General features: G+C 39.7%; 1 protein-coding gene across 17 annotated transcripts in view; it reads left to right on the forward strand.

The window, feature by feature from the left end:
- Positions 1–542: 542 nt before the first annotated feature.
- TRDN (triadin) overlaps positions 543–25,187 on the forward strand; it is a 165,223-nt gene continuing 140,578 nt past the window's right edge. For 9 of the 17 annotated variants that reach the window (XM_083434881.1, XM_083434893.1, XM_083434890.1 and 6 more), the window contains exons 1-2: positions 581–1,107; positions 21,321–21,524. In XM_083434881.1, coding sequence (XP_083291007.1) covers positions 1,086–1,107; positions 21,321–21,524 — 226 coding nt within the window. In that variant the 5' untranslated portion in view covers positions 581–1,085. Of the gene's footprint in view, positions 1,108–21,320; positions 21,525–25,187 lie in introns of all 17 variants that reach the window. The other 8 variants (XM_083434895.1, XM_083434896.1, XM_083434885.1 and 5 more) reach the window with 1 other exon arrangement.

A 25,187-nucleotide genomic window follows, 5' to 3' on the forward strand; every position in this document is an offset into this window, starting at 1 on the left:
TGGGACAATACCTTGCAAATTCTTATTAGCTACCTGGGATCCTTCTGTAAGCTTAAAAGCTGAACACTAGACAGCCTGTATTTTAATAAGGAGTTGTATGCATCTATTAACACCCTTGAAACTCCATGTTTTTAATACAAAATACCTTAGGCATAAGTGCACTTGAATCTCAAAGAAGTCACTGCTTAATATTTTTCTGACTGCTCAAACGCTTGTTAAAATGCATACTAGAAGCTTATATGCTGTCATTCTAAATATGCAGGCTCACAGATTTAAGGATTAAGTTGCTGGAATAGATGCACTCTTGGTCACATCCAGCAGGCTTCTTCTTATGAACTAATGCATCAGCCACAACTAAAAAAGAAGAAGCAGAGGGTAAAATGTTGTACTTTGGTGATTTTAAGTGTCAACGGGCAATTTAACAGGGTGAAATTTACCTAGGTTTGTTTTCTTCTTTAGTCATTGTGGCTGCCTTCATAGCACCCTCCCCAACCCAAATAAGGCCCGGAAAGAATGTGCTAAGAGTGTGCTAAGAATACATTTGAGCTTGGTTGGATAAGATTACAGTCAAGTCTATATTTCATATTTTGTGACCCAGACCTCAAAAGAACTGTAATAATATTTAAGTAGCTGCAGGGGCTTAAAACAGTTCTTTTCCATTCCTTTGTGCTGCTGCTGCTGCTGCTGCTTTGACCTGCTTTGCTGTCTTATTTGGGGTTGGACACTTACAGAAAACAAGGAAAGAGTTGGTCCCTGAACGTGGTGCCTAGGATGCCAAAAAAGCCGCGCTAGAGATTTGCTGAGAGCCACGGCTATTTTTGTAAGGAGCTGATACTTTAGTCTGGGCTGCAAGCATTGCCTTGGGAAAGGGGTTAGTGTCTTGGGAGGTGGGGAGGGAGGGCTTCACTAAGAAGATAGCTCAAAAGAAGAAGAAAAGACCCCCAAAGAAAAATCAGAACTGTAGAGGACTTCCCATCCTTCAATTTGCCGTCTCCTGCAAAAGTCAGCGCTGACCCTGGTCACATCCTCTCAGCTGCCAGTATAACTTAACCTTTTTCACCAGAGTGTTCCTTGCCGTCACCATTATGACAGAGATTACAGCAGAAGGTACTGTAACAATCTTGATGTTCTAATTGCCTGGAAATAAAAAAGATTTCAGCCTTGACATTTTTTAATAGACTCAGCCTGTGAGCATGATCTCTGGCTTCTAGGGAATTGCAGTTTTTGCTGTAGGGCGAGTTTCAAGGCAAGAAGCTGCTCTTCTACGGCAGCTGGAATTTGTACTAGTTAGTAAAGCTTGATCATCATACACCTCTAAAAATAGCCTTGGTCACATAACCTCAGCAATGCTCGCTTAGGCAGAGAGCGCAGAGATTAAAGTAAGGAGAAATAAAGCATCTCAAAACTGGACGTTGCAGATATAGATACGGTATATATAACTTGTTAGCTTCTTGTTTGGTGCTCATGCTTTTTGTAGGAGCTACACACACATTTGTGAATAATATTTATTTTTCTTTGAATTTGCCTTTCACCTGCTGAATAACTTATTTTTTAAGAGACCACATTACCTTGTCTTTCCTGCTTCATAAATTCCATTTTGCACCTATAAGTTGACAATGTGCCTTTCTACACATTGCCAAACATCAAAGCTGAGTTTGCCACAGAGCACACACTCTGCTTTAGTTGAGATTCCTGCATTGCAAAGGTTTGAACTAGATGACATGCAGGTCCCTTCCAACTCTACAGTTCTATGCTTCCACTGGGAGATACTCTGATGAGTAGGCTCCTATCTGATCACATGTTTTTAGGTACTCTTTGCACTGCTCATAACTTTACATGTTTAGGTTAGTGATTAAAAATAACCTGTTCCATAAAATATGATGTGTGCACCTAAAAAAAAAGTAGAGTGTGAAGACAAATGATGAGGTAGAAACTGAATTCAGTTTGCATTTAAAGGGGAACTCGCCTTATTTGCACTTTCAGAAACAACATGCAAACTGCATTGCCAAATTCAGAAATGTGTGAATCTCAAAGAATGGCTGTGTTTCAGTTAGTATATTGTTTCTGAAATGTGCGAATAAGGCGAGTTCCCCTTTAAATGCAAACTGAAACACAGCCACTTTTTGAGATCCACACATTTCTGAATTTGGCAATGCAGTTCTCTAGCCAAGTAATGTGTACCAGAATGCGTGGTGGGGTAAAGCATGCATAGCAATACATATATTAGTGAAAGCAACATACAGAAATGCTTTCTATCAGGAGAACTTGCTTTGCAAAAATGTACAGTGGTACCTCGGGTTACATACGCTTCAGGTTACATAAGCTTCAGGTTACAGACTCCGCTAACCCAGAAATATTGCTTCAGGTTAAGAACTTTGCTTCAGGATGAGAACAGAAATCGGGCTCTTGTGGCGCAGCGGCAGCAGGAGGCCCCATTAGCTAAAGTGGTGCTTCAGGTTAAGAACAGTTTTAGGTTAAGTACAGACCTCCGGAACGAATTAAATACTTAACCTGAGGTATCACTGTATATGTTGGGCAAAACTGCATACATTAGGGTGAAATCACACTAAAATGCACATGGAATTTCATGAACTTTTTTAAAGAATGTGATGTGGAAATGTAGGGAGTTGAACTGGAAAAACCTAGTGAAACCAAAATGGACAGATATGCCTATACCTAGTAAAGAGGCCCTTATCTCTCTGTTTCTCTGTTATCTGTGTTGGCTGACTTACTGCCTAGCAGTTATGGAATACTTTTACAGTGCCATCCTACTCATGTCTCCTGAGAAGTAAGTCACATTGAGTTCAATGGGATTTGCTGTCAGTTAATGTGCATAGGCTTGCAAACCTTAATTTTAAAATGTGCCTTCCAGGGCAGAACTTGACAGGACTGTCCCTCAAAACAGGAGCACCCCCAATCTCCCCCCCGTCCCATTTCTCCATATTTAATCCAGTGCAGGATGAAGTAGATTGAGCAAAACACTGGGATCCTAACTACCGAGTGACGGTAACTTAAAGATATGATCAAGACTTAAAGATAGCAGACTGTGCCATAATGTGTCATATCAAATTGAAAATAAGTTCAGTTCTTGATACAAGGCTACACAGTATTAATCCTGGAAGCCTTAAGCAATTAATACACTTTTAGAGTCCCTTGAGAACTTTGCCTAAGCAGCGGGTAAAAAGAATGAGATCTGATCCTATAAATAAAGAAATGGTTATCTGGGAAATATGAATAGTTCATGAATAATTTTAATATGTCCTGACCATTAATATATACAAATAACATTTTATCCAACAGAATGAAAAAGGGGAATCTTTTCCCCCCTTAAAATGCAGGCTTTTAAAAATCAAATATTCAATTTTACAATGGAATCTAACACTAGCCTTTTCCATTGTGGATCATTCCATTTTCTTTCCCCAAGCTTATTACTGTGCTTTTTTTATATAAAGAAAAGTCTCTCAGATAATATTCTGTGCACTTTTTATTCAGCAAACCAAGGCACTGTGCCCCAAGTCACTGCCGTTATTAATTAAATATGAAAGCAAAATATGCTTCATGTAAGAGGATTTGTGTTAAGCATTATTAGGGACTGAATCTGTTTCTTTGTAAAGATTGCAAAATTAATGGAGCCCAGGAACCTTTGCTCATATTCATAGTCAATAGTGCATTTCCTAATAGCATTGCATAATAATAATAAAGCTGATGCAGTTATAAATTTTCATCAGAGGTCTCCTGGACCTACATAGTGTTTGTAGGAGAAAATGCAGATGAAAAGTAAGAGTGCGGCAAGAGGGCAGAGGGACAGGTCATTTTCATAAAAAATACTTAAAGTTATTTCACTCTAATAGCTTATTTTTGCATTGCTGACTCAAGGAGGCTTAGGTTTACGGACATTTTTGAAGAAAGAAAGAAAGAAAGAAAGAAAGAAAGAAAGAAAGAAAGAAAGAAAGAAAGAGAAAGAAAGAAAGAAAATAAGAGGCTATTAATTTTATTCATGAATAGATTTGGAAGAAAGTGGCAAACACTTATTCAAGTGACAACTTGAATTAAATATGGGCGGGGCGGGGCAGGTAAGCCCTGCCCCCACATAATCAGTCACAAGACATGACACATACCCACACAATTTGAATGGCATTGCCCATCAACTGGGGGGGGGGAGCAGAAGCGGCCCCCTCAAATATTTTTTTTGGGGGGGCAAAGTAAACTCTGCCTCTAGAAGTTGGCTTCTATGCCAGCAGCTATGTTTATAGAAGATTGTGGACCACTATGCAAACTCGCTTCCTAAAGCAGAACGCTGGCAGGTCCCATTGTCAGAACACAGTTCTCTACTCACCAAATTCTAGCTTGTGGGTTGACAAGTACACACACACACAAGTTGCTAAGCCAGAGGCAAGATAGATTTGAGCAGAAAGGAGTCCGTGTGTCTGTTTGGCTCCAGAGACATCCTTTTGCTGATCCCTACTGTAAAGCATTCCCAATGTGCCAGCTCTGTAGACAGCTTGACTTTGTAATTCCTATTCTAACTGCTTGTGGGTCAAGGGAGAAGCAGCAATTCAAAAATGTCTGGAAAAATGGGAGTGCTGTTTATGTTAGATAAAACTGACATGGAGGGACACAAGCATTCAGTTGCTAAAAAAAAAAAAAGGAAAAAAATTCTGGAAAATGTAATAAAGTGTCGTATCTGAGTGATCTTTAATTAGAGTAAAACAAAATGTAATTAAGTATTATTTCTTTTGTTAAAACAAATAAGTTGGGCATTTGTACAAAGTGAGTTATTTTAGTATCTGCATTGTTAATTTGCTTTTGCCTGAATCTTTCAATTAGTAATTTAAAATCTAAAGCTTTGATTGAATGTACTGGAAGATGGGCAATATATAAAGGATGGGAAAGAAAGGTGTCTTTTGCACTGTAGGCTCAATTCTGCAGCTACAACTTCTGTTAATTTGCACCATGGAGAGTATGGGAGGCCTTTTGGTGGCAATACATGTCCATTTCAGAGAAGTGTGAATTTTGGCATATAGGTTGCACCAGATTTTCAAAGCTATTGGGAAGATATATATTGATCCCATTTTTTTAAAAAAAGTTCCAAGTAGTTAGATCTATTAAGGTTTAAACACTGGCTGTGTATTGAATTTGGGTCTCTAAGAACCATTAGAACGTAGGATGCCACCACTGGTCCATTTAGCTCCCTTGTCTTCAGTGAAACTTAAAGCCTCTTTGGGGTTTCAAATAGTGGCCTTTCCCAGCCGTACTTGGAGACGCCGGGGATGGAAGCACTGTCTCACAAGCTGGATATGCATTTTTGTTTTATTCTTAGATGCATCTATCCGTCTATCCCTTCGTTATATACTGACAGCTGCACAGGTACCATCTAGGCCAGGGGTGTCATGCCAGACTTTCTGCAATGAGGGCCCGTTTGAGAAAGCTGAACTAAGGCCTACCAGTCACAAAATGCTGCTGCAGAGTGGAGCCAGTTACTCAACGGTGTATATCAGCAATAGTTTTCTGCTGATACGATTCCTAAGAACATAAGAGCTTGCTGAAACAGCCCAGTGGCCCACCTGGGCCACCAGCCTGTGCTCATGGTAGTCACAGAGATCCCTATGAAAAGCCTGCAGGAAATAATGAATGCAGGTCATGAATGTAACAACAGTCTGCTCACCTGCTCTGAACAGATGTTCAGAGCCCACGTCATTTTAGGCAGAATTTGTCAGTGCAGAGGTTTTGAATGAAGAATTTCCCTTTTATACTTTCCCCTTTCCCTGAAATACCTCTCAAAGTATTCATCTTTCTTTTCTTATCCCCTTCACTTTTCATGTGTAACTAGCACCCGTTTCCTCCTTCAAAAAATGTCCCTCTTTCACCCCTCCTCCCTGCTCCTCTTACATCCACTTCTTTCCTGCAACAACTTCCATTCTTCTCTATTCCACATTTACTTCTTTATTTATTTTTAAATACAGTGGTACCTCGGGTTACATACGCTTCAGGTTACAGACTCCACTAACCCAGAAATAGTACCTCGAATTAAGAACTTTGCTTCAGGATGAGAACAGAAATCACGCGGCGGCAGCAGGAGGCCCCATTAGCTAAAGTGGTGCTTCAGGTTAAGAACATTTTCAGGTTAAGAACGGACCTCCGGAATGAATTAAGTTCTTAACCCGGGGTACCACTGTACTAAGTCTTTCACATTGCCTTCAATGCCCTGTTCTGGCCCTTTCTTCTGAGGTGTCAGGCAGCTGAGTGGGAAGGAAGGAGAACCACTTTCGGTGTGTCTGTGTGTAACAGAGACACAACATGTGGCAGCCTGGCTTCTCCTAGTCTTCTCCCTCAATCCACCTGCCCCTCTCCTCTCTTTCCTCTCCATTCTTTCACTATTTCCCCTGCACAGCTTTCACTCCCATGCATGCCTACATACTGTACATGGGGGCAGGGGGACTGCTGGTGTTGGCATTAGTAAGTAGTAGGTCACATGCTTTGGATGCAGAATGTGCCAAGTTCAATCCCTCCAGGTATCACTGGGAGAGAACCCTAGCCTGAAATCTTTGAGAACTGTTGCTGGGCTACAGCAATGGTCTGGTTCAGTGTAAGGCAGCTTCCTGTATCTGGGGAAAGACTTTCACTCAGTGGTGGAACAACTGCTTCACATGCAGAAGGTCCCAGGCTCAGTTTCCAGCATTTCCTGGTAGGTTTGGGAGAGACTCCTGTCTAAAATTCCGAAGAACCATTTTTGACAGTACTAAGCTAGATTGATCTATTGCCTGGCTCTTGTGTTTCTGTGTAATCAAAAAGCTGAAAGGAGAGAGGGTGGGCTGCAGTGCTGATGCCCACCTGAGGTCCACCCATGATCCCTAGTTCACAACTGAGAAGTGCTTATCTAATTGCTGTAACAGTAACAATTGAGCAAGATATTATGCCTAGATGACAGCTTCTGTGACATTACCACAAGAATGTTGGGACACACATGTTACAACGTGTCTACCTGATGTGAGGACTGTGGTAAGGGCCTTCTGGCAGTTCCCTCCCTGTGAGAAATGAGGTTACAGGAAACCAGGCAGAGGGACTTCTCGGTAGTGGTGCCCGCCCTGTGGAACATCCTCCCTTCAGATGTCAAGGAAATAAACAACTACCTGACGTTTAGAAGATATCTGAAGGCAGCCCTGTTTAGGGAAGTTTTTAATGACTGATGTTTTAATGTACCTTTAATCTTTTGTTGGAAGCCACCCAGAGTGGCTGGGGAAACCCGGCCAGATGGGCGGGGTATAAATAATATACAGTGGTACCTCGGGTTAAGTACTTAATTCGTTCTGGAGGTCCGTACTTAACCTGAAACTGTTCTTAATCTGAAGCAGCACTTTAGCTAAAGGGGCCTCCTGCTGCTGCCACACTGCCGGAGCACGATTTCTGTTCTCATCCTGAAGCAAAGTTCTTAACCTGAAGCACTATTTCTGGGTTAGCGGAGTCTGTAACCTGAAGCGTATGTATCCTGAAGCGTATGTAACCCGAGGTACCACTGTATTATTACTACTACTACTACTATGATTTATTTTATACATTGTGGCACATAAATGGAATATAATGTCTTTGTCACTGATACATAGAAGTAATTCATCGTTCATTTTAATGCTGCTGCAATACCACAATAGTGTTGCCACAGGCCTAAAACAGAACAAATCAAGAGACGGGTAAAGTCTTACACTAGATGTTGCCTGTAGTCTCTGGGATATTCAGAAATGTAACTGACATATGCTTAGACGTTTAATGCAATCTAATAGTTCTCAGCAATCTGGCTTGAAGTCACACGTTGAGTGGAGGGAGTCATTAAAATAGACTTCTTAGTCCACCCGACTTCTAATTTGAGGTCTTTGGCTCATGGAAATCGTCATGATGAGGATGGGTCAGCACCCAGTTTTGTAAAATTGTGGACTGACACATTCTTTGGAGCTCCCCTCTCTCATGGGGCACAGACAGTTTTACATCAACAGCAGCTGCAGTTGCCCCAGTGGGAAAATATTGCAGAATGTATCTGTGATGGGAGTTAAGCTTTGGCTTGGTATAGATAGAGGATTAAGGCATAGGACAGGTTGGTTTAGTTTGATTTAGGCATTTATTTGTCTGTCTATATACAGTCTTTCTGGTGGCCAGTCTTCAAGGCATCATACAAGCATTACAGGACAAAGAAATCAAAAAATTAAAATCAATAGAATAGAAACAACAACAAGAATCATACCAGCAGATAAAATTAAGCAAGCCATTTCTGTAGTGGTGTTGTAGCTCAGCAGTAGATCATCAGCCTTGTATGCAGAACATCCCAGGTTTGGTCCCCAGCTTCTCCATATATAGCTGGGAGAGAACCCTGTCTGAAATCTGGTGAGATGCTGCAAGTCAGTATTGACAATATTGAGCTAGGTAGACCCATGGTCTGATTCAATATAAGGTAGCTTCATATATCCTGCCAAAGGTTTGAGAGAGAAAATAATTGTTTTCCTCTTTGTTATAGAAGAAATTAAAGTAGGTATCTGTGTGGATGTGCTTGGAAATGGTGTTCTAGAGTTGAGGGCCATCACAGGAAAGGCCCTGTTCTTGTAAGCGCCCATCTACTACTCCCAGAAGGTGGGGAAACCTACAGACATGCCCCAGTTGAAGGTCTTAGCAAATGAACAAGTTCAGACTGGTGCAGGCTGCCTTTAAGATATTCTGGTCCCAGTGTGTTTAGAGCTCTTTAGGTTAAAACTATCTCTTTGAATTATTCCCAGGGTAGGAGAGGGGAACTGGTAGCGAATTAAGGTTTTTAACTATTGCCTACTGTATTTTGAACCAGTTCACTTTTTTCTTCATAGGAAGCCCCATACAGAATGCATTATAACAGCAGTGGCATGTGAGAAAGTGTGTGGAGCAGCAGCAGTGCCCTCTGGACAGCCACGGTGCTGCACTTGCCCTGATGGGTTGGGTCCAAGTGGTGGCAAGGTCCAGATAGCTTTGCGTTGGGGCAATGCACACCTCTGAGGCTGCCACTGACTTGTAGCTCTCCCAGCCTTACCACTGCTTTTCTTAGTGAGTATGGTGCAGGTGCTGGGAGATGGCTGCTGCTCCACTCTTCCCAAGTGCCACCACTGCTGCATTCATTGTAATGATCTGTCCTGGACATTAAAAAGGCATGGACCAATTCAACCCTCCCACTCAACAGCAATTCATTACCAAAGTGCTGCTGCTGCTGATTGTTTTTTCCCTTTGTCTTGCAAAGAGCAAAACAAAACAGTGTTACTTTATTTGATTTTTAAGAGGATCTGCTGACAGTGACAACAACAATTTTATCAACTAAAAATTCTTTTGATGTTGAAAGCTGCCTTAAGGGAAAACACACACATAAACGCATGCAGATTTGATTTCTAGGGGTTTACAAAATCATATTTAGTTAGCATAAATTTATTTAAGGTAACTCTTTCTGTGATTATTCAAGGCAGTGATGTGTTGGGGTTTCTTTCCTCATTAAAGCTGATTAAAAAAATGTTCCTCGCAAAATTATATTTGCCATAGCTTTGCTTGTCAGCTTGAATAAGCTAATGCATTTGGCAGTGAGAGGTGATAAAAGCATGTGTATCTAAACCTATAAACAACTAAGTGATGGGGAAATTGTAATTTCTTGTTCCTACGTACTCAACTGTATTTTAAAATATATTTTTTAGTTTTGTACAAGTGCCATACAAGCACAATGTCATAAGGAAGAGGCAAGGCAGAGCAGAGCACAGGGTGTGGAGGAAAGGAGTCATATCACAGAGTCAAATTACGGTTTACAATAAAAAATACTAGGGGAGGGGAAGTGAGGATATGCTTCTTTTGTTTTGAAGAAAAAGTCACAGGGGTCTAATCCAGAACACGCTCTGGATCGGGATCAGGGCCCACATCTTACAGTTGCAATCTTCCCATTGTTTGAAATCATTCCGCTTGTTTTTCAAGACTGAGCAAACATTACTCATTCTTTTAAGATGGATATGCAACTAAACCCCTTATATCTGGTTTTTCTTCTGCCAATCTGCACAACCAGACTTTGTAATCCCCTCAGACATTATCTGCAAATCAAATTGGTAATGAATTGTTCATTATTATTATGGTCTGCTGATTGTGTGGTTTTCTTTAAATTGTTCAATCAAGGAGCAACTAAATAATAAGCTATGAAATCTGGATACACATTATGAACTGCTCTGAATTTTCTGAAGATCATACATTACAGAAATAGGTATATGGTTTCTAAGAGGACATATAAGTTGTGCAATTTACAGTTACCCAATTTGTGATGAGAGCAGCATATAATTAAGTTGAAAGAGCTAATTACACCTGTGTTAAGTATGCAAGAGCTGGCATCACCTTTTGAGTGCAATGTATCATGGCTATTTTCAACATGAAATGTGTCTCCACCAATGTATGTATTTTATGTAAACATATGACAACTCGCTGCATAACATGTTACACATAGATGACCTGGTCTTTATAAACAATTTCTTAAACAGAGATATAGTGGTACCTCAGGTTAAGAACTTACCATAATTCGTTCTGGAGGTCCGTTCTTAACCTGAAACTGTTCTTAACCTAAGGTACCACTTTAGCTAATGGGGCCTCTCACTGCCGCCATGCCACCGCCACACAATTTCTGTTCTCATTCTTAGGTAAAGTTCTTAACCTGAGGTACTATTTCTGGGTTAGCGGAGTCTGTAACCTGAAGCATCTGTAACGTGAAGCATCTGTAACCTGAGGTACCACTGTACATTCTGTTTGCAAATATTTCTCTTTGGCTTTTTATCCATTTAAGTTATGTTCTTTAGATTAGCTGCACTTTATTTTACAATTTTCTCTTCTAAGAATAGGAGTAATGAATATTGTTATCATTAATTTCTTACTTGACTTTCACCGTGAGGTCCCAGGGTACATTACATCAATTAAAAAAGACATTAAAAGTGGGCAAAACAGATTACAATCAAGAAGATAAGGTGGGTCCAAGAATATATATCTCAGGTGTAAAAGGCCAGGGTAATGAGGCACGTCTTCAGCATCCGACAAAATGAACATTGTGAAGATGCTCTGCAGAGAAGGAATTCCACAGCAAAGGTGCTACCATACAGAATGCTTTTTTTTGCTTGCACCCCCCAAATGTCTGAGAGTAGTAGAACAACTAAAATGGCCCCCACTGCTGATCTTAACACTCAAGGGGTCTATAGGAAATATGCAATGATTCAGTCTTCTTACTTACCAGTAATCCCTATTCTCAAGTGGCCTTTCAATCCCTATATTTTTTCCATGCTTAATATGGAATCCAACTGTGAAAGTCCACATTCAATCTGCCACCCCTCTTCCTCTTCATTCCTGGGTGGAGCTAAGTGAGTCTATTTAAGTGCTTTAGCTCAAATGGCCAGAGAATCAAAGTTTCATTATTTTATATTCTATTTTCCATTGGATTCAGGTGACATTTCTGGAGAATATGCAGATAGTGGATGGTTTTCCATATCTTTAGAAGCTCATTGTAATTTCAGGACTATGGCTCGTTAATTTTATGGCAAAACAGGAGTACTCTTGTGAACTGAATCTCTGATTATTTTGCTTTGTGGATATGATAGCCCATATTACTGTTAATTTATTTTATACCACACATATAAAGCTCTTCCTTTTGCTACAAAATTATCTGGGTTGGATTTAGCCCATAATTATTTTACTTTTGAAGAAATAAGAAAGAAAAGAAAGAAGTAAACTGTAAAATCTGTAATGCAACAGTAAGTTGTGAGAGGCTAAAACAGAATTGTGAACACCCAGTTTCAATAAAACTGGAAGTACACATTTTTTATGATTATTGCTTATCTAATTAATGTCAAAGTCCAGCACTATTTATATAGCAGGAAAGGAAATGAATAAAGAAAGGTGACATGATGAATGACCACAATCCAGTAGGCTGTGAAATGCAGAGGTGTACGTTGAATAAATAAGTAGATTTTTGATTCTTATTATAAATATCAAACAGACTGATTAAGATCTGAATAATATTATCAGGCTGGTGAAGTTATTATTATGAAAGTTTTGTGCTAGTAATGAGGAAACTTTGGAAGACTATTTTCAACTTAGCTAGGATAACAGCAGATTATTTTAAGTTCAAAAAGGCAAAGTTTTGGAAACTTTCGTCTTGTCCACTATAACTGAGTAGGCAAAATTGTTTTGGTGGATTCCAGAATGAATTAGTTCTGTTTCACCCCTGAAGAACAGAGTGGATGTTGGGGGGAGAGTGGGGGGAGGAATTCAATTTCATTTGCTTTTTAATGAGGACCTGCTTACTTCTTAACCAATGCATGAAAGAAAACAGTTATTGTTAAGAATCTGCACTTGGCTGAATTTTGCAATACAGTCCTCCAACAAGAAACTGTTTATATCTGGGTGAAAGCATGTGTAGAAGTGCATATTTTAGTGAAAGTAACATACAAAAATGCATTCTGTTAGGAAAAGTTGCTTACATATACGTATGTTGGTAAAAACTGCATACAAAAATGTATATATTAGGAGAAATTATCACAAAAATGCTGACAAATTTTCACGAGTACTTAAAAAATAAATAAAAGCAAACCACAAATTTCTGCGGAGATGTGAAGAACTGAAAAAATAGGAAATGGAGAGAAACCAAAACTGACAGATTCATCCATGAAGCCTAACTAGAATGCTGACTCTCCTTTTTTTCATTTCATAATCAACTATATACTGGCATCTAAACCGGAGATGGGACACAGGTGGCACTGTGGGTTAAACCACAAAGCCTAGGACTTGCCGATCAGAAGGTCGGCGGTTCGAATCCCTGCGATGGGGTGAGCTTCCGTTGCTCAGTCCCTGCTCCTGCCAACCTAGCAGTTTGAAAGCACGTCAAAGTGCAAGTAGATAAACAGGTACCGCACCAGCGGGAAGGTAAACGGTGTTTCCATGCACTGCTCTGGTTCGCCAGAATTGGTTTAGTAATGCTGGCCACATGGCCCGAAAGCTGTACGCCGGCTCCCTCGGCCAATAAAGCAAGATGAGCACCGCAACCCCAGAGTTGGTCACGACTGGACCTAATGGACAGGAGTCCCTTTACCTTTAAATCGGAGATGGGGAAAGTTCTGCCCTCCACTTTGACTGGACTGTAACTTCTGTTAACCTTTACCATTGGTCCTGCTGGCTGGGTCTGTTGGAAGTTTGAAGAATGTGGCTACTGTCATCTAACACTGCTGTTTCTGGATTCATGAGCCTCTTTTCGTTTTACCACAGGCTTCTGGAATTCCTTTCTCTCTCTTCCCCCTGTATTGCCCTGCTTTCTATCCATCCAAAAGTTCAAAAATGCTTTGCTCTCTTAAACCTACACAGTAGTTCATGCTGCTGAAGAGAAAAGGTGCTATTAAGAATACTTGGACCAGCTACTGTTAATCCTGCTGATCTTGTGGTCTTTGCAGAGATTACCTGCCAAAGGTGATGTAGCTACAGATGACATAGACTGTGTACACAGTATCCCGCTAAAACCTGCTATTATGTTCTTTTAAGTATTTGAAACCTAGGCTTTAGGACTTTGCTCTCTTCACAGTCATTTAAAGCAGAAATGATTGTGTGGGACTATACAATACACTCACAATTGTGCGGGAGTGTTTTGACAGGATCAACAATAGCGTCTGAAGACTTTTTGATGCTAATCCCCTTTCCCTAGTTGTAACGATTGAATAAAGCTGGAGCGCATAAAAAGCCCTTACATAAAATCCTACAGTTGCATAAAAAGAGGGGTCCAAATGTCTTCATAGGAACAGTATTCATCTTCATATACATTCACAATAAACTGAGCGTGCTTTTCAAAATTCTCCTTTGAATGGGCCATGAAATTACTACTCCAATCGTTTTAAGGGAAAAAAAGTCTTCCAGATTACTTTTTTCCATGATATGCTTGCCATCTGGAAGTTATAGATGGGGTTTAGAAATATGTGACTGTGCTCTTATAGATTAGAGAGTTAATGCCAGTTATTTTTTCTTAGCCTTGTCAACCTCATAGGATTTTAAGTTTTTTTAGACTGGGGGCAGGAAGAAGTACCATATATGTGGCCTTAAGCTCCTGGCGGAGGTATTGGCTAAAATGCTTTAAAATAAATTTCCAGAGATGTGTTTGTGTTAAGTTTCTTGCAGCAAAAATGATCTAAAGGTGTTGTGGCACCTTAAAGTCTAGCACATTTATTAAGGCATAACCTTTTATGGACTCAAGCCCATGTATCTGGCAAAGTTGGCTTGAGTCCATGAAAGCTTATGCCATACTAAGAATTGTGTGCAACGTAGCACTAAGGAGATCGTTCCATCAGTGCAAGTGTTTCTCCTCTCTGAAAATTATCTTATTGCACTTTTGCTCTCTCTATACTCAGTGTTCTGGGGGTCCCCTTGACCATCTGGAGCTGATTATGGGGCACGTGTGGGGAGGAGCGGAGGGAAAGTCCCCTTGCACTAGCAAGAATTTTGCTGGCTATAAATAAATATGTTTAGATATGGGATGCTTCTATTTCATGCAAGGAAACAGGTACATCAATTAGATATTTCCTATACTCTTCAGATCAGGGATGAGCAGATTTTAAGCTTTTGAAAACTACTTTGCTTTTTATTACAGTGCTGATGTCCACCAACCGGAACCAGGTGTAAAATAGTGGTTGGGGATGTTGGGTGGATGTGCAGTTAGCGTTAAGACAGAGAATGCCTCTGAACAGATGCAGAAATTCTTTTTGGTACCAGAATCAGCACACAGTCATTTTATCACAAAAACCCATTATTGGTCTCCCCACTACTGCCTTTCTTCATCTTCAGACTAATTAGGAAAAAAGCAAACAAACATTGTTTTTAGTTGCTATTGTTACATATTTGGGAGTCAGAAATCCTTGATGATCTACTGTGCATTATACTGAGGTCTACCATTAGAGCCTGATCAGTTTTCTGCCTGCCCCCGCTATAATGGCTATCAAGTTTTGGAAATCTCTGGTTTTTGTTGCTTTTTAATTTGTAAGGATATGAATGCACTATGGAGCCATTGAAAAATATTCTGTTTAGGAGAAAAGAAAAGTACATTCACACAGTTTACATTTTTGGCCTTTTATTAAACATATTTGCATTAAAATAGTATACTGCTTTTAAACAAAAACAAAAACCAGATGTCCCCACTGCTTCATTCTCAGTTAAAGTAACCATAATCCTCACAATATATTGATGTGAAAATGATTATGATATCACAAAGGCAGGATTATGACTCCAGGTGGATGTAAGCAGCGGGAGCTGATGAACTCTTTAGAAAAAGAGATCTTGTTTTCATGCAAATTCCTTTTAAAAATAAAGAAGGCAGAGGCAATAAGCAGATCAGAAACTGTTTCTAAAGAGTGTTGTCTGTAGTCCCCTGCCTTTAAAAGCTCAGTTCTCAAATTCCTTCTGTGTGTAGGATTTTCCCATGCAAAGCCCTATTAGGCCTTTATGTAGGAAAGATGGTTTTGTGTATAATTTTACATGACAACTTATAAATTCAATTGTTAAGTGCAATTTTCTATTTAATCCTGCAGTAGATAAAACCATATTCTGAATTGCCCCTCATCTCGGAAGAATAATGCATATTCCTTTGCAAGCATTAGTATGACCATGTGAAGCTGCCATATACAATATGCAACCTAGCATTGTCTACTTTATTCTAATGGGCAATTGTTGCCAAAAAAAAATTCCCAACCACATTTCCTCAGGTCCTTTTAATTACAGGCACCTGGAGCTTATGGCTCATACCCTCATTTGCAAAGGCCCTCATGCAGCACAAGATCATAGTAATGTTTTGTTGTACAGTGGGCAATGCACATACAGGAACATGACATTTAAATTCTCAGACCTGAAACTTTGGCTGCATCATGGTTCTCTGCTGATGCAAAACTTTTTGATCCAGCAGAAACTTCCATCAACGGAAAAGGAAGGGAGGTAATTTTTGCATGCCCAGAAGACATGAGCCTGCCGACCTGCTCTGTGCAATGTAACTGAATGACCGCTCGTGACAACAATCTTTGGTTCAAATTAGGCCACAATTTTATTGATTTCAGATGTAAGGCATTTGGGCTTAGGCATTGGGTGTAACCCATATCAACCAGCCCACCTGCTGGATGATTCTCCCAGTGGTTGAACCAGTGGCGAGGGAATCCAAGACATACATTAAATAGGTATTACCCCATGTGGTTTGCCTTTTGAAGGGATGCTATGACCCTAGTCCCTGTCTGGGCATTGGAGAGGAGCACATATTCCAGGATCCCTTTAACAGAATACCTCATTCCCTTGGAGATGCAGGCAGAGGTTTACAACCTCCCCTTCAACCATGACTAAGGCTTCACCCAATGCCCTACCCACTAAAGTTGTGACAGTTGCTATGAGGTAGGCAAAAAACCCAGGTTGGCAGATTTACCTGAAGGAAAAATTCTTCCCTGGCCCAAAATAATAGCAACCGATTATAATCTGTAGCAAGGTAAAAACAAAACAAAACCGCTAGCCCCAATGATAGATAGGTGCAAGCCTGACTGAAGGGAGGATGTATGGGAGATGTGATGGAAGGTGAGCTGAGTTTTCCCTTTTATTCCCTGGGAACAGAGTGGAGTCCTTGTGAGAACTCAAGTCAGCTCTGTCTCCAGATGGATGAGATTTACTTCCCCACCTGACAAAATGATATATATTTTCCCAGTGATTATATCCTTATGACAGCAAGTTATCGTCCTGGTGAATGGTATAACTTCCTCAGCATTAGCAAGTTACCATCTTGGTAAATGGTCACCTGTATTTATTCTGAAAATCAACCCCCAGAGCACACCCTGCATTTGAAGACCACAAGGGGAAACTTGCAGTGATGAGCAAGCCAGTACACTGCGAGCTCCAGATAAATACATAACACCTTTCATAATTCAGCTGAAGTCTAGCACTGTGCTACCGGCAGAACAATTAATCCAACCCTGTTTTTAGTAACTAATAATAGCTTTTAGTGTGATGACTTCACAACAGTTGGTACCAATAAACAAGGATGTGTGTTGTAGAAATCATTTGTAGCCCTGTGCACAATGTTACATCTTTTTTTATATATAAAAAAATACTCATCTAAAGATGCTGTTTGTTATGAGGGCAACAGGAGTATCCTACCATACCGAATAACAGTTTCGATGAAGGGAGCTTTTTGTTGAGACTGAGGCACAGGAGGAAAGAATTGCATTACCCCCAGTACTCCATTTTTATGGTTAAAGAACAATCATGCAAGCAATGTAATTCAGACTTGATTCACCTCTCCGCCTAGCAAGCACCTTTGCTCTTCAACTTCTTGTGTCTTGAAGTGAAGCTGGAAAAAGCTGCACACCATATGGATATTCCATGGGAGAAATATGGGGAGTCAGGTGAGTTTACTTAGGAATGAAATGATTTGCCCCTTTCTGTACCTTTATCTTCTATGGGCTTAAAACTCCAAAATTTGGTGGTGCTGTGAATCAGATCAGGAGAATTTCAGAAAAACACTAGATTTTCCTGCTTAGCTTCCTAGTGTTTAATATAAGATGTGGCTCCTATAGATTGTTTTAGGTAATGCTATATACTGGCACCAATGGACCTATATAACTGTTATGTAGTAGCAGCCACTGTAGCAGCAGAAGTAGAATGTGTTATGCACACTCACCTCTCGTAATCACCAACATTCAACTTTTGAATGCGTACTATTACTGATTTGTAATTTTGCATTGTATAGTAGATCTTTATAACTGTTTGTTACTCAGCAGACATTCCCTCCTGGTGCAATTTGACCGAACCAAAATTATGCTGAGGGACATGGAATAAGAGATGTATTTAAAATGGAAAAGAAAAAGAAATAAGCATATGGATTGTATCTAAGTATATGAGACAGTATTCATGAACCAAATGCATCATTCATAAATAAGACCACATTTCATGTAAGTGGCAAAAGCTATGTAGCATGCCAATCTTGTTCGGCTTACACGGCATCACAAGTTAGAAATCTTGAGTGTAAAACAAATCACTTGATCAGCATTGGGATGTTTGAAAGGAATGCGAGATGAAAAGAGGACAAAGAACAAGGGAAATTGTGTACAAAAGCAAAATGGGTTAGAACTGCAGAGCTGACAAGGAGGCCAATTAGAATAGCTTTTGTCAGCTCTGAAAACCATTAGAATCTTCTGTGGCGAGACTGAGGGAGTCTGTGATCTTCACAAATGATTGTAAGGACAATAGCTCCAATTGTGAAGATTGACTTCCAGTCCATGACTGTGGGCCTTCAAGGTGTCTTGATCCTCAGTCAAAACTGAATGCCTTGGCTTGGTGCAAGACCAGCACACATCTGCTGCCAGTAGAGGACATTGTAATGATCCCTTGGGTATCCCAAGAAACCTTGCCTACCTATCCCATAGACTCCACCTTATAGCACCTATTGGAAGCATGCATTGCTACTGTCCCAATATGTACCAAGTTGTACTCTCCCCACCCCCTAGTATAGCAGGCATGTTGAAATACTGAGCTGAACAGAGAATCAAATTATTTTCATGAGGACTTGAGCCTTGCTAGGGCTTCTTAACTCTAGGATGCCTGCTAAATTCTTTTATTTACACAAAGAGGTCAAGATACCTCCTTAGATGTGAAAATAGGTTTCTACAACTGCAGCACCACTACCTCTTCCTTCACTCCCAACCTGCTACCCACTTCAAAAATTCAGCCCGGAAGAGCCATGGATTCGAACAGTACTCATAGCAAACATTTCTAGAAAAGTAAATTCACATTTTATCCTGTAAAATTGTGGAGGGATTTGATAGTGAAGCATTCCATAAGCATCTCACCTTCTAATATAAGAAAGTCAAGTGCTTCCAAGATTTTAGCTCTGAGGGTAATAGGCAATCTGTGAAAATAGCACTTGAATTCTAATGGGACACCATCTTCGTCATTTTCCCTCTGTACCCAACCTTACAATCTTTTGAATGAGGAATTTGTTTTAGTGCTATATTTTTGCAGACTATTAAATGGTAGTGCATTAATCTGCATAATGTAAGAACATACAATTACTAGGGCATTCCTAAAATGGATCACTAGGAAAGTGTGAATTCTTGGGCTTTCAGTAACTTTGAAAACAATTGTTGTTGGGTTGATTACTTCTTTATCAATATGAAGATAGTTAATCTTCTTTGGCAGCTTTTAAAGCCTGGAATAAAGGCTTTGGAAGAATCCAAAACATTTTTAGAGAGACCGCAAAAGTCTCTATCCGGGTAACACTGACATCATTGTGTAACCAATCAGCCATACATTTAAAGCACTTATATACCACTTTATTAATAGACATGGCTTCTTCCAAAGAATCCCAGAGTTCTTGGTGAAGAAGATTGTTAAACTGCTCTGAGAATTGTAGCTCTGTGAGGGGGTGTCCTAAAACACCTCTGCATCCTTAACAAACTACAGCTCCCAGGATCCTTTAGGGGAAGGCATCATCTAAAGTGGTGTAAGAGTGCCTTAGATATATGGTGCAGCTGTGGCTCACAGAGGGCAAAAGAAATCATTCAGAGTGAGAACAATGCCTATTTAAGAAGCTTTGCCATCAAGTCACAAAGCCGGATCTGATTGGATGCAGCTTTGGTGCCTTATTGGTCTTCAAACTGGTCATTATCCTGGCAGCAGTGACAACATTTAGCCAATCAGAGCTACACAGAGGCTCACAATGGACTGCTGGCATTGCCAACTGAATGGAGAACTGATGCAGACTGTGTGGATGTATGTAGGCATCACCACTCCCGTTACAAAAAGCAAAAAGGTGGGGTTGGGGTAGTTAGAGTAGAGAAAAACATGTGAAAGTACCCTTCTGCTTGTTGCTTTTAAGTATTTTAATTTTAGCACTATGGAATATTATATAATGAAACCAGAGACTACCGCTCTCTTGAACTGTGTGCAGAATATAGTGTTCTTAACTGCTAAAATGGAAGTATACTAAATACTAGTGTGTCATAAAGATGTAGCTATCACTTAGCCAGCTGACAGGTGGCGATGACTTTCTTGAAATTGGCATATGGCATTACCTTACTATATTTTGCTGAAATCTAGCCTTGAGCTTCAGCTTAGCTAGCTCTCATATTTTGAAAGACGTTCGGTGGTTACCAGTTAGATAGACATGTTGTTACCAGTTAGATAGACATGTTGTGATTTTAAGGTTCATTTAAATGTATAACTTTAGATCTGCATATATTTAGAGAAATAGTGTGATGAGGCAAATAACGCATTGGACTTGGACTGGGAGACTTGGGTTGAAATTTCTGCCATGATGGTTCCTGGGTGATATTGAGCCAATCTTTCTCTTTCATACAAACCTTACTTCAATGAGTTGTTGTGAAGATACAAGTGTGTAATGCAGTCCACAATACACTGAGCTCCTAGGGAAAAGGCAGGGTCCAATTTTTAAAAAGTCAAAAATAAAGTTGATGTGTAGCCTTCATTTGGCATTATTTCACTTGCATCATGAACATTTTATGACTTTTTATGGGGGAGAATCAAACTCTGTTGAGGGTTTTAGTTAAATACAAGGGTCAAGGGGCAATTGAGACATCTTCCCCATGTTAAATTTATTTTCTGTGGAAGTAATGTGATGGAACACAGCAGCTGTGTCAGCGTGTTATAAGAATTCAGTTATCTTTGCACTTGCGTACATAATAGCATGCTGTTAGATTGCCCATTTGTAAGTTAAATACTTACTGCTTCTGATCAGTGCTTAATTTCTTAAACTATAGTAGAATCTGGAGAAATGCCAGGACTTGAAAGGTGTCAGGCAATCATGCCCTACAGCTTATGAACCCTAGACTTCAGGCAGTGGCTCTATTTTTTATATACAGTCATTTCTTTTCCTGACAGTGTGTGTAGGGCTTTGTCATGGCCTTTGGCTTGTACAATAAGACTTATATTTGAACTCTAGCCCCAATATTCCTAAATGTGGAGACTACAGCAGATGTTGTTAATTTGTGGCAAGACAGAGAACATGTGTTCATGCTCAAAAGCCTTCTACCTGTTCTGGAACTGAAGGCAGTTTCCAGAACTAAGCCATGGCGATCCAGTCCTTCAAGCAAGCTCTGCTATAGATATATGCAATTTGAATTTTCTTCTCATGATTCCATCCGCAGCTTTGTTATTGTTGATCTCTAAGTCAAAATCTCATTTTTGTATTGTGCCTTAAATTCTACAAATGTAGAAATGTTTCCTTAATGCTGGGAGGTGCAACTGTCAAGACTTGTGCATTTATATCATCTCTTTTACCTGTTTCTTAGGACCTGTGTCCACCACTACAGTGATAGACAACAAGAATGGAACAGTCCCCATGCCACATGTGAAAGTGTCCAAGAAAGTTTCAGAAGACTTTGCCACCACATTCAGCTCACCAGCAGCATGGCTACTTGTCGCTGCACTCATTGTTACCTGGTCAGCTGTGGCCATTGTCATGTTCGACTTGGTAGATTACAAAACCCTGGCAGGTGAGACTCGTATATCTTACAAAATGTAAGGTAATCACTTTCAAAGTAGATACAGTTTGTAAGGTCCTTCTGAGAACCACTAAATGACTGCTATTTCCAAGCTAAGTGTGGGAGTGAACAATTGAAAATAGTATATTGTCTAATTTTAAAAGATTCAGTACAGTAAGCTGGTATTTATATCCAGAGGTTGCCATTATATTGACATCACAAATGTTATTTTAGGTCTGCAAATGTAGATGATTAGTGGTTAACATGGTGTCCTGGGGAAAGTGGGAGGTACAAGCTTTCCCCTAGAATATTCCCATCAGTTTATTGTACAATACTGTAGGTGTTAGCTTCTGCATTCCCAGTGATGGGGTACTACAGTGTCAGGCAGGACAGAGAGATAAGAAATAAGTTATAAACAGTCTAGGGCAGAAAACATTATGCTATATATGTTTCTCATAGGTTGTTTCAAAGAATTTGTGTATGTGTGTATGTACACACACACACACACACACACACACACACTTGTTGAATTATTTTTCTTTGTGAGATGATGTCAGCAGATTATTCCCTTAAATGTTAATCTGATCAAACCCTTTGATTTTCTGAGGGGTTTTTCAAATGTAGAAGGTTTGTGTTCTTCATGTACTTAAATGGAATTCAATAAGCAAGATATGGGATAGCTCTAATGGTCTACTCAATTTAATAGGTTCATATAAGATACACTGGTCTTCTTTTAAATACCATTAATGATGTAAGTCTTTCAAAATATTAATTAGGTGAAACACTGTATATTCATTTCAGGCAGGCAGGCATGCTCTACTAAAATGCTTCTGAGTACTCACTCTATTGAAATGCTTTAAATATCTTTCATGTCTGACAGAAATTAGTCTAAAAGGATTCACACATACAATAGCTTGCCATTATTAGGGAATTAGATTGTATCTAATAAATAAATCTGTCTGCATAAAGTACCCTCATTTGTACAGTTATTTTAATTGCACTCAATATACTGATATCTTCACATATAATTGAAAAAAAATCAATTATTAAACAAATCTTTGCAATCCATCCAAAGCCAGTTAAAATATGACTCTTCTAATTATTTAACAATCACAGAAATGAACTGAAGACCAAGGTTTAATCCACTGTGCTCTCATTAAAATTAGAAAATTAAGCAAAATAATTTGCACAGACCAATCTGTTAGTCATTTACATGCTTCCATATGAGCACTCATTAGGGCTGTGCTGAACTATTGTGAATTTCTAGATTTGTTTTGAAATTTGCATACTCATCAAGGGATGACCTTTCTTCAAACAGCTAAACAAATAACACCCATGTCAAAAGTCATGGCTGAAGAACAAGATGGAAGGAGGGGAGGAGGTTCTGCCAAGTCTGCCATAGTATAAAGGAAGCTGCTGCCAGCAATGCTCCCGTTGGTGGAGAGTAAGATAGCCTGGAGTACCAGAGGGTTTGCATTCATGGGATCAAAACTGCCACAAATCCCACACAGGGCCCTCAAATTTGCCTTCCCAACTTAGCAGTGCTTCAGATGCAATGATGGTTGTCTCTAGCCTCTCATGAAGATTGTTTTGTAAGCTTTACCCAACTGAATGAAATCCATTGTGTAAGACACCTGCCCTCCCCCCCCCCCCCGCACACACACATCCTGCCATGGCCATGTGACTTCAGGTATGGCTGGATATGGAGCTTGCATTAGATTCCCCATAGCCAGAAAAAGGACTTTCTTCTAGCTCTAGCTCAGTCAGGTTGGCAGCTTCTCCAGCCACTTTCATGCCAGGATTGTACAGATCCCTTCATCCAAAAGTTTGGGAACATCTGTGAGCTGTATGCTGTGGTGGGCTAAATCAAGCCTGCATATTTCTCTAATTTCTCATTATAAATCAGATTTTAGGGGCTTTTGTCTTTTGTTTCCAGGACTAGAAAGAGAACAGAGAAAAGTATATTGGGAGGCGGCAGAAGCTGGCTTTTAAAAAAGCTTTGTATTAATACAATATAAATGGAGAATCCAGGCAAACTGTTTGACACATATGAGGTGCATTCTTGAATGGAACAAAACTGACTAGACTTGCATTGAGTGGGGATGTGGTAGAATCTAAAACAAAATTGCTTTGTGACAAAATGCAAAATAGCAATATGAAATGCTCATGTTGAGATCTTCTTATGGATTTCGAGGAACGTGTGTGTTGTACTTCAAACTATGAAGCCCCAGTGTGTGGCTCTACCTCTTACCAGTTCAGTAACTAAAAACATGTAAGTTTTTATTTTAAAATAATTTGAGCAGCAATCCTAAGCACACCAGCTAGGGCAGGAAAAGCCAATGTGTTGCCCTCAAGATGTTTTGGACTACAGTTCCCATCAGTCTCGGCTAACATAGCCAATGGTCAGGGATAATGGGAGTTGTAGTCCACAGTGTCCGGCGGTTATCATTTGGGCTACCTGTGGACTAGGCCCACTAAATGCAATGGAGTTTAATTCCAGGTAAACCTGTTTAAGATTGTGCTACTTGGGAAGAAAAAGTGAGACAAATAATTCAGAGTTGGAGAAGTGTATTTTGTGTGGCTGTTTCCTTTGGGAATATACAATCATTTTTGCTGTCACGTTTTGGACCAAACCACGGTCCTTGCAGAAACAGTGATGGAACACCACAGACAAAGAAACAGATTAATCCAATTTGGATATAATAAGCATGAGAACTAGTTTTCAAATCCATCTGGGGTTTCATGAGATTCAGCATTGCTCACAGCAATTCCTAGAAGATAAAGAAAACCTTTGCCCATATTGAATGTGTTTATCAAAGAAAATCGAAGCAAATTCCCAATTTTCTTGCAGCAAATGGGCAACACAAGCTCTCTAAAGGCATAATTTTGAATTTTGCCTGATATGGCTCAAATACTATGTTAAACTTGCATTTGACTTGACTTACTGGCAATTAATTGAGGGGGGGATTAGGTATCTACTTCTTTTTTTAAAAAATTGAAGAAGTCTGATTTAAATTCAGAAAGAAAGAACAAAATGGAACTTCTGGCAGATCTAATTCTGACCATGACCAGACATGGATAGCTCAGTTAGTTAGAGTTTAGTGCTGATAATGCCAAAGTTCCAGGTTCATCCCATTATGGGACAACTGCATATTCCTGCATTACAGGGGGTTTGTTTTTAAAGCGACTCTTTGTTGATTCTGCAGGCATTGTGAACTTTGTGAACTTTGTGGTGTGACTTTCAAATGCATTTTGAAAGTGAATTTGTCTATTTGCATTTGTTTCAGCCCAAATATAGTATAGATAATTGGAGGTGGCAAAGGGACAGATAAAACTTGCTTATATGCTGGACCATCCAGCTATTTTGACAACTAAGAATCTTGAAGGTGTTGGAACTTCAGGTAGAATGATTCTCTTCCTTGGTTCTTTGCCTATTTTCAAAGGTTGCTGGATCTCATGTAGCTAATATGTGGAATGCAGAACTAGCCAGCCTTGAGAATCAGGCAAATAAACTTTTATACACAAAGCCCTGCATAGACCTGCATTTGCAGATCCAGCTATATAACCTTTCATCTTACCTTATTTTATCATATTTTATTTTATTGTATATAACAAAGTTTATATGCAGCTTAATTGTAACAAAACCTCTAAGCATTTTGCAAGAACTGTAAAATG

The sequence above is a fragment of the Podarcis tiliguerta genome (assembly GCF_965153285.1).
Source record: "Podarcis tiliguerta genome assembly, chromosome: 3".
In the NCBI taxonomy this organism is placed as follows: Eukaryota; Metazoa; Chordata; class Lepidosauria; order Squamata; family Lacertidae; genus Podarcis; species Podarcis tiliguerta.